The sequence below is a fragment of the Alligator sinensis genome, unplaced genomic scaffold (assembly GCF_000455745.1).
Source record: "Alligator sinensis unplaced genomic scaffold, ASM45574v1 scaffold1391_1, whole genome shotgun sequence".
Lineage (NCBI taxonomy): Eukaryota > Metazoa > Chordata > Crocodylia > Alligatoridae > Alligator > Alligator sinensis.
In genome coordinates, this window is record NW_005842761.1 from 544,977 (window position 1) to 554,642 (window position 9,666).

General features: G+C 51.5%; 1 protein-coding gene across 4 annotated transcripts in view; it reads left to right on the top strand.

Annotated features, from left to right (window-relative positions):
- LOC102375816 (butyrophilin subfamily 1 member A1-like) overlaps positions 1–8,978 on the top strand; it is a 24,942-nt gene extending 15,964 nt beyond the window's left edge. For all 4 annotated transcript variants that reach the window (XM_025216707.1, XM_025216706.1, XM_025216705.1 and 1 more), the window contains 5 exons: positions 365–646; positions 911–1,024; positions 3,283–3,303; positions 5,929–5,952; positions 7,978–8,978. In XM_025216707.1, the coding sequence (XP_025072492.1) occupies positions 365–646; positions 911–1,024; positions 3,283–3,303; positions 5,929–5,952; positions 7,978–8,606 (1,070 nt within the window). In that variant the 3' untranslated portion in view covers positions 8,607–8,978. The remainder of the gene's footprint in view (positions 1–364; positions 647–910; positions 1,025–3,282; positions 3,304–5,928; positions 5,953–7,977) is intronic.
- Positions 8,979–9,666: the final 688 nt, after the last annotated feature.

The window sequence follows — 9,666 nt, forward strand, 5'->3', positions numbered from 1 at the left end:
ACAAATTTTAAAACACAATTCCTTATCTTAAAGTGAAAGAGAGAGGAAGGAAGAAAAGGTAGAAAAAGAGAAACATATCCAAAGAGGGGAGAGCAAATGCAGGCAAGAGGAAAAGGGGGCTTTCTGCTACAAGGCCTGGGCTCAGTGCATCCCATGGGGGCCCCCACTGGGAGTCTGTCATTGTGCTCCTGAGAGGATGCATGAAGGTCACGTGATGTGTGCTGAGCCCTTCTCCCTCATGCCTCAGTTTCCCCACAAAGTGCTGTCTGCTGGGGGAGCAGGGGGGGGGGGGGGGGGGCAGGTGAGGGAATCGCTAGGAAGCCGTCAGCGACTGATTTGCTGCTGATTCTTCTTTGTCCTCTAGATTCTGGCTCAGACCCCCTCCTCCACATCATGATTGATGACGGTGGGGGCATCCGGGTCACGTGTCTCTCTGCTGGGTGGTACCCAGAGCCCCAGCTGCTCTGGACAAACAGCCGTGGGGAGACCCTGAGCCCTGACTCACAAGAGAAAGACAGCAGCGATCGTGGCCTCTTCAACCTCTCCAGCTCTGTGGTGTTGACGAAGAGCTCTGACCCCGTGCTGAGCTGCACTGTCAGGCCCAGTGCTCCTGGCCCAGAGAAAAAGACAAGCATCAGTATCACAGGTAAGTGCCCATGCGGCTCAGATCCTTCCCGGCACCTATTCAGGGGTACTGGCGTGGCCCTGAGCCCATTGCAGGGAGAGGGTGACTCTAGAGTGAAGCCAGGGGAACAGGAGTCAGAATTGCTGCAGTCAGGGTGACAAGGGGGAGCGGAGCTCGGAGCCTGGCCCCTGATCTCAGTAACTCTGCTGTCCCCACCTTGCAGAACAGAGGAGTTAGCACCCTCCAAAGTGCCCTAACAGGCTGCATTCTGTGTCCTCTTTGCAGGCCTCTTCCCGCAGTCACCTCCTGAGAAGGCAGTCCTGTGGGTCCTGCTGACAGTGGCTCTCCTCTTCTCTCTCCTCGGGGCTTACCTCTTCCGACGATTTCGTAAAGAACATGGTGAGTCCCCCACTCCTCTCCCAACAGCCAGGGAAGGGGTTTCATGTAATGGCCATGAGCTGTTCCCAGAAAAGAGCTCCACCAGGCCAGGCACTGCCCAGCAGTTGGGTACTGACACTGGGGCTCTTGTCCTGCTGGGCACTGCAGATACACAGTGACCAAGGTTACCGCTCCATTTTCAGGCACTGCACAGATGCCCCATAAACAAAATCAGGGCCTCACAGTACCAGGTACTGCACGGACATGCAGTGACAGACTGCCCTAAGGACACCACAATCTAAATGTACAGAACTGAAGGGGAAGCAGGCATGGACAGGCTATGGGCTCATCCTGGGAGGGAACCCAAGTGTCCTTAATCTCAGTTTGCTGCCTGAGCCCCAGACCCAGCTAGTCTCTGTGGCTCCCATAGCTGGAAAACTGAGAGCCAGGAGGGAGCCCAGGTGTTTGGAGATGCCCCCATGGCAATGCCAGCCTAGGTGCTTGGGGGGCAGCCCAGCCCTCTGTGTGGGGTGCAGCAGGTGTCACACTGTCTCAGTTGTCTTGCCTGGGGGATTCTCTGGTTTCCTCTGGATCCCAGCGCTGTCCTGGGATCTTGTTTCTCTGGATGCTGTGCAAGTTTCCCCAGAACAGTTTCATAGATGTTAGGGTCGGAAGGGACCTGAGCAGATCATCAAGTCTGACCCCTTGCCATGGCAGGAAAAAGTACTGGGGTCAAACGACCCCAGCAAGGTGTTTGTCTAAACTTGTCTTAAAGGCCCCCAGAGTAGGAGCCAGCACCACTTTGCTTGGAAGTTGGTTCCAGATCCTAGCCGCCCTGACTGTGAAGTAGTGCCTCCTGTAACATAAGTAACATAAGAGCTGCCATTTACTGGGTCAGACCATAGGTCCATCCTGCCCAGTATCCCATGTCACACAGGAGCAGAGAGTGGATGCTGAAAGGGAGAGTCAACTGTGTATGACCAGGGTTTTTTCCACAGTTCCTCCTTCACTTGCAGCCTCCAGCATTTAAGGTCTAGGAAGTTCCAATTCAGAGGCTGAATCCCTCCCTCCTGTGCTCACTAGTTACTGATGCCCCTTCCCTCCAAGAATTTATCAAGCCCCTTTTTCAATCTGGCTAAGCTGTCAGTTAATATCACATCCACTGGTAATGAATTCCACATTTTTATTACATGCTGTATAAAAAAAGAACTTCCTTGTGTTAGTTTTTAACTTACTACCCTCTAATTTTATTTTCTAACTCCTAGTTTTTGTATTGTACGAGAGGGTAAATAATAAATCCCTATTTAATTTCTCTTTGCCATATAGGATTTTGTAAGCCCTTATCATGTCCCCCCTCACACGTCTCTTCCAAAATGAATAGGTTTACCCTCTTTAGCCTCTCCTCATATGGAAGCCCCCCCAGACTATCAATCATCCTTGTTGCCCTTCTCTGGACCTTCTCTAGTTGTTGTATATCCTTTCTGAGGTGTGAGGACCAGGACTGGGCACAGCATTTAAGGTGTGGGTGCACCACGGATTTATAAAGGGGCATCCACATTTATCAATGATAAAACTTTCTGTTTTGTTTACAGTTCCCTTCTTAATAATCCCTAACATTTTGTTTGCATTTTTTCATGATTGCAGAACAGAATGTGGGAACTCCCTGGGACATTTAAACTGAGGGGAAGCAGAACATGATGGGTGGGCTGGCTCTGTGCAGGCAGGAGGGGGGCATTATGGGGAAATAGCCACATATGGGCTGGAAAGATCAGATACTGCCAGCATGGGGTACTTCTGCTTCCAACTCAAGCTCACAGCCTTTTCTCTCTCTCTCTCTCTCTCTCTTTCAGAGGAGAGTGCCCCTACACACCCCCATTCATGTATTTCTTTTGTCACCAAGTTGCTGGCCCTTGTACCGTGATGTCCCAGACATCCAGACTGAGATCAGGGTCCCTATACCAGACGTTTCCCAGACATGCAGTGACAGGCTACAGTGTAAAAAGTAGGCACAGTCTAAAAAGTGAAGGAGAAGGCACAGTCTAAAAGAAAGAGGGCACAGTCTAAAAAATGAAGGGGCAACTGAGGCATAGATTGGTAAAGAGGCTCATCCAGGGAGAGAACCCAGGTGTCCCAAATCCCAGTGTGCTGCCAGAGCCCCAGTCCTAGGAGTAGCTATGGGGAAATAACCATATGTGAGCTGGACAGGTCAAGTGCTCTGGGCACTGGGTATTGCTTCCTTACTTCTAACATGCTATCAGCCTGACCCCTCTCTCTTCCAGAGGAGGCATCTAAGGAGCTGGGTGAGTCTCTCCTGCACATGGACGTTCATGTATCTGTTGACATCAACAATCCCATCTCTTGTACCATGGGTGTTGCAGGCATCTTGATTGAGATCCAGGCCCTGTTATGTCAGGCACTGGACAGACATGTGGGACTAAACCCTATTTCACCTCTATGCTCCTTGGTACATAATAGCAGTTGTTGGCACTTGGATTCTGTTTCTGGGATTGTCCAGAGATACATGTACTTGGCTTCTGGTCTTGGCCCCCACCTCCTTCAGGCATGGATTCCCCCATTGATACATATCTCTGGTATCCAATGAATATTATATGCAGGGTGCAGAAAAGCCATGGTGTGGCAGGGGCCAGAAGCCCCAGCCCCTCCTTGCTAGGACGGTGCCTTAGTCACTGGGCTGCACTCCCCCTACCCTCCACTCCACACATGCACAGAAATTGTTCATGGGAATAACATAAAAAAAATCTCAGCCCACTAGAGCCAGTACAGTTGGGGGACTTAAGTTCTTTGCAGAAATGTGTAGTCACTTGGCCTGAAGCTATCAGCACATGTGTCTGAAGTTTTGTCCATTCTCGAGGACCAGGTCAGCCTGAGGAGGGGCCTCACAGCCTGTAGCAGGAGCATCTGAGGAGGTTCCTATCCCCAACCAGAACCTGTATTCACTCTGGTCCCTGCCCAACAAAATTAGAGCCAGTTCACACCAGGTCCAGTGGAGCTATGGCCAGTTTATACCTTCTGGAATGTGGCTTCTTGATGGAAGAGGATGGAGTCTGAAAAGTGAAGGGGCAACTGAGGCACAGACTGGTGAAAAGGCTCATCCAGAGAGAGAACCCAGGTGTCCCAAATCCCAGTTTGTTGCCAGAGCCCCAGGCCTAGGATTGGCTATGGGGAAAATCCATATGTGGGATGGAGAGGTCAAGTGCTCTAGGCACTAAGTATTGCTTCCTCGCTTCTAACATGTTCTCAGCGTCATCCCTCTCTTTCTCTTCCAGAGGAGGCATCTAAGGAGCTGGGTGAGTTTCTCCTGCACATCTAGTTTTGTGTTTCTGGTGACACGAATGGTCCTGTCTTGGTGTTGCAAGCATCTTGACCATGAACGACTCGTGCCTCCTGAGGCTGGGGGGCATGACGGCTACCTGCAGGCAGCAGTGGTGATGTCCGCAGCGGGGGCATGGTGGCGGTGAGCAGGGACCACCTGTAGGTGGCCACGGTGATGTCAGTGGTGATGGCTGGCTGAGTGGGGACCGCCCGCAGTTGGCTGTGGCAGTGTCGGCGGTGAGCGGGGATGGGTGGCGAGCGGCGACAGCCTGCAGATGCCAGCAGCTGTGTTGGCAGTAGCCAGTCTTATGTGGGGCAAGTGCCTCTCTGTGCCCTCCCTACGTGTCGCCTATGATCTTGATTGAGATCTAGGCCCCATAGTGCCAGGCACTGTACAGGCACATGGGACTAAATCATGGTTCACCTCTATGCCCCTTGGCAGCACTTACATAACAGCAGATGCTGGCACTTAGATTCTGTTTCTGGGATTGCACAGAGATGTGTGTACCTGGCTTCTGGTCTTGGCCTCTGCCTCCTTAGGGCATGGGTTCCCTCATTGCTGCTTATCCATGTTATCCAGTGAATAATATATACAAGATGCAGAGAAGTGGTGGTGAGGCAGGGGCCAGAAGCCAGAGCCCATCCTTGCTAGGACAGTACCTAAGTAAATAGACCACACTCCCTCCTACCTCCCCATGGGTGACTGGTGGGGATGATGACCCACCAATGGCCGACACTGATGCTGTTGGTAGGACTGGTGCCCCTCCTGACAGGGTCGGTGGCTTCTGCGAGTGCCCCCCCAGATTCAGGAGGCACCAGTCACTCATGCACCTCCCCTTCTCCCCCCCACAGAAATTGTTCGTGGGAATAACATAAAAACATCTCAGTCCACTAGAGCCAGTGCAGTCTGGGGACTTCAGTCCTTTGCAGAAATGTGTAGTCACTTGGCCTGAAGCTCTCAGCATGCTTGCCTGAAGTTTGGTCCATTATACAGGACCAAGTCAGCCTGAGAGGAGGGACCTCACAGCCTACAGCAGGAGCATCTGGGGAGGTTCCCATCCTCCACCAGAACCTGCATTCACTCTGGTCCATGTCCAACAGAACTAGAGCCAATGCACACCAGGTCCAGTGGAGCTATGGCCAATTTACACCTCCTGGAATGTGGCCTCTTGGTGGAATCATTAGTAGGCCCAGTGGCTCTGGGGGCTCCGGCTCATTTAAGGTCAGCTCTGGGAAATACAAAGTTATTTCCTTTGGAGGAAGAACCAAAGAAATGGATGGGGGGTTTCCTCATCATGAAACTCTTCATAAATATCTTCTTGTGCTTTTTTCCTGCATGAAACTGATACATGTTAAAACCAAAAATAATGTTTCTTAAGTGATAAAAAAATCTCAAGAATTTCGTGGTTTTTTTCCACTAAAAAGAGTAAAAAAGAAATTCAGGCAAAATTAATATTTTCAATTGGGAAAAATCAGTTGGTTTTACTTGAAAGAAAGAAAGTAAGAAAGAAAGAAACTGGACAGATGTATTGTGAGCTTTTCTATTGAGCTCCCCACCTAACTGTGACCCCTCTCCCTTGTTTCCCCCGCAGAGCGGAGGCAGTTCCTTAAAGCAGGTAAGAGAGAGAGTTTCTATTTATCTCAAGGACTTATGCAGCATTGGGGACTTGTTGCATCTGAGACCTCACACTCTCCTGTGTGTGGTGGCCCTTCTGGCAGTCCCTGTGCAATAGGGCTGAGCCATGGGACACAGGGTGGTGAAAGCTCAGATCCCCCTGGGTATCTGAATAGCAACATGAGAATCAGGCACCAAGAGACCTTCCAGGTTGTGGAGCTAAGGGGGCAGATCGGAGAGCGAATCAGTATCTCAGGTCCCAGGCACAGAGTGGATCCACTCTACTGCATACAGCTTTCCTGGAACAGTTCTGGCTGCACCTGAAGCTGGGGGGAACAAAGCATGGGGATCCCAAAATATCCTTCTGCTTTCCTCAGTAAGAGTCTGGAAGGGGAGGAAGGGTTGCTCTGGATATAGCATCTGTGAGACCATTACAGGAGCTGGAGAATTTGGCTAATGGTAATACAAGCCTCCAGCTCTTAGCTAGGGCTTTCCATCTACTGTGGTCAGGAGGTCAGGATCATAGTTTCAGTTTCATAGTAGCTAGGGTCAGGAGGGACCTGAACAGATCATCTAGCCTGACCCCTTGCCACAGGCAGGAATGAATGCTGGGTTCACAAGACCCCAGGCAGGTGATCATCCAACCTCCTATTGAATTTGCTTATGGTAGGGATGAGGACCACTTCCCTAGGAAGTTGGTTCCAGATTCTGGCCACCCTAACTGTAAAATATTGCCTTCTGATCTCTGACCTAAACCTATTCTCCATCAGCTTATTACCGTTGTTCCTCATCACCCCAGGTGGTGCTGGGGAGAAAAGGGCTCTCCCTATTTGCTGATGATCTCCCATGATGAATTTGTAGGCAGCCACCAGGTCTCCCCTCAGCCTCCTCTTGCCGAGGCTGAACAGGTTCAGGTCCCTCAGTCTCTTCTCATAGGGCTGCCCTCTCACCAAGTGGATGGCCCTCCTTTGAACTCTCCAGGCTGGCCACATCCTTTTTAAAGTGCGGCGCCCAGTACTGGACGCAGTACTCCAACTGCGGCCTGACCAGTGTCGCATAGAGGGGGAGTATCACCTCTCTGGACGGGCTTGAGACGCACCTTTGGATGCATGACAAGGTATGGCTGGCCTTGCTGGCTGCGGTCTGGCATTGGCGGCTCATGTTCATCTTGGAGTCAATAATGACTCCAAGATCCCTTTCCGCCTCTGTGCTTTCAAGAGGGGAACTCCCCAGCCTGTATGTATGCTGTGGATTCCTTCTTGCAAGGTGCAGCACCCTGCATTTATCTACGTTGAACCCCATCCTATTCTCATCTGCCCACTTTTGTAGTCTGTCTAAATCTAGTTGCAGCCTCTCTCTCCCTTCAAGTGTGTCTACCCCGCCCCACATCTTAGTGTCATCAGCAAACTTGGACAACGTGCTTTCCACCTCCTTGTCCAAGTCGCTGATGAAGATGTTAAACAGTGCAGGCCCGAGGACTGAGCCCTGGGGTACCCAACTGCTCACATCCCAGGTTGAGTACGACCCGTCCACCACTACTCTCTGGGTGTGCCCCCTCAGCCAATTTTTTACCCATCCAACTGTGTAGGCATCAATGCCACAGTCGCCTAATTTATTGATGAGAATGGGGTGAAAGACAGTGTCAAAGGCCCTCTTAAAGTCTAGAAAGACTACGTCCACAGTGACACCATCATCCAAGAATTTAGCTACTTGGTCATAAAAGACAATCAGGTTGGTCAGGCAGGACCTGCCTTTGATGAACCCATGATCATCTCTCATAGTGGAAGAAACTGAGGAGCAAAGAGGCAGCACTGCCAGGTCACCCACGCTATGTCATCTCCTGAGTGCCAGACTTAGGATCACTCCAGTGAACCCCAAAGCAAGGGACTTGCACACTTCAAGCAAGAGAGAAGGTGCAGGAGTGACTTTGAGGCTTGAGTTTCAAACCATTATGGCTTGGCCCTAGGCCCCGGCCTTCACAGGCACTGAGGTGCCTAACTGTCCTGGGTTTTCTCTCTGTCCGCAGAGTCCCTGTCAGCAGCAGAGGTGACCCTGGCTGAGGACACAGCATACCCCTATCTCATCCTGTCCAAGGATCGGAGAAGTGTGACTCATGGGGCCATCTGGCAAATTGTCCCCCAAACCACCAAGAGATTCAGCTGCTTGCCCAGTGTCCTGGCCTCCAAGAGCTTCACATCTGGGAAGTGGTACTGGGATGTGGAGGTGGGGAGCTGGGGCAGCTGGGCCACTGGGGTGGCCAAGGAGTCTGTAGAAAGGATGGGTGAGTTCCTGCTGTTCCCTGACATGGGAGTCTGGGCTCTGCAGTGCATGGAAGGGCAGTGGGAGGCTCTCACCATTGCCCGAACCCGCCTGTGCCTGGAGGAAAAACCAAGGAAGATCAGAGTTCAGGTGGACTGTGAACATCACAGCGTGTCCTTTTATGAGGCTGAGGACTTGGCCCACATCTTCACCTTCTCAGGTTGCTCCTGGGAGAAAGGGGGGCCAGTCTTCCCTTTCTTTGCACTCTGGACCATAGGGACGGAGCTCAGAATACTCCCCTCACAACGCCTGGAAACAGAAGAGAGCCCTTGTGTCATCTTTGACCCAGACGTAGATGATGATGAGTATGTCCCACTGTCTTTAGGCTTATTGTAGGGCAGAGTAAGGACAATGGGCAGAGGTAAGGGTGTTATGCCTGGTAATTACTTGCTTACAGTGTCATACTAAAGGTTACTGGGCAAAGGAGAAAAGCCATAGGCACTAGGCTGTGAATACCCTCACATATACATTCATGGGCAGGATGGCAGCTAGCACAGCATGGGGACCGTGTTTGATCTGGTCCCTTTTATGGCTGTTAAAACCTGTCCTGTGAGTTTATATTCAGCATTAAGCAGACAGGGTTCTTTGGGCAAATCTGATATGTCCTTAGACCAACATGGCTACAACCTATACCTCTATTCAGCATTAAAGCATCTGCATTATATTGTTAATGAGAGAATTGAACTCATTAAAACATTCCTAACTATATATTTTATTGTCAACCTGTTTTGGCTGAGTAGGGAGGTTTTGCCTGTGGTCGGGGCTTCTAAGGTCCCTTCCTCATCACACACACAGGAAAAACCTAGGCAGGACAAATGAGAGGGCCGGGGTGTGGGCTAATTAGAGACAAGGGAGGGGCGCATCATAGGAGACACTCAAAGGGGTGGATTGGGATGGACCACTTTCACACTGCCTCTGCTTAGTTCGACACTCCCGGTCCCAGTTGTGCTCCCTGTGCAGTGGGGCCAGCAGACCAGGGGGTGGTTCTCACTGGCCTGCGCACATTGTTAGGGGCCCTCTCTGGACAGGGCCCAGGGCAGCTCCTGGCAGGGGGAGATGTAGCCTGGAGTCTGTGCAGGTCTGTCTGGCCCACAGAAACCACCGCCAAGCTCAGCAGGGCACACCAGGACATGGGGCTGCCACCAGACTTTGACCCCTTGGGCCTGTGCCAACCCCTCGCCCCACCATTGCCTCTTACGACAAGCTCACACTTGTGCCAGGGGGGAGGTGCAGCTTTCAGTGCCTCGACATGGGCAGGTTCACGCGCCTTGCAACTGGGCAAAGTGGGCAGGGAGACAGAGGGTGTGTGTACGTGTGTGATGTTGGAAGGGATGCTTTTTGTGTGGAGTGGGGAGAGGCATCTGAAGCCCTGACCATGGGCATATATACTCAGCTC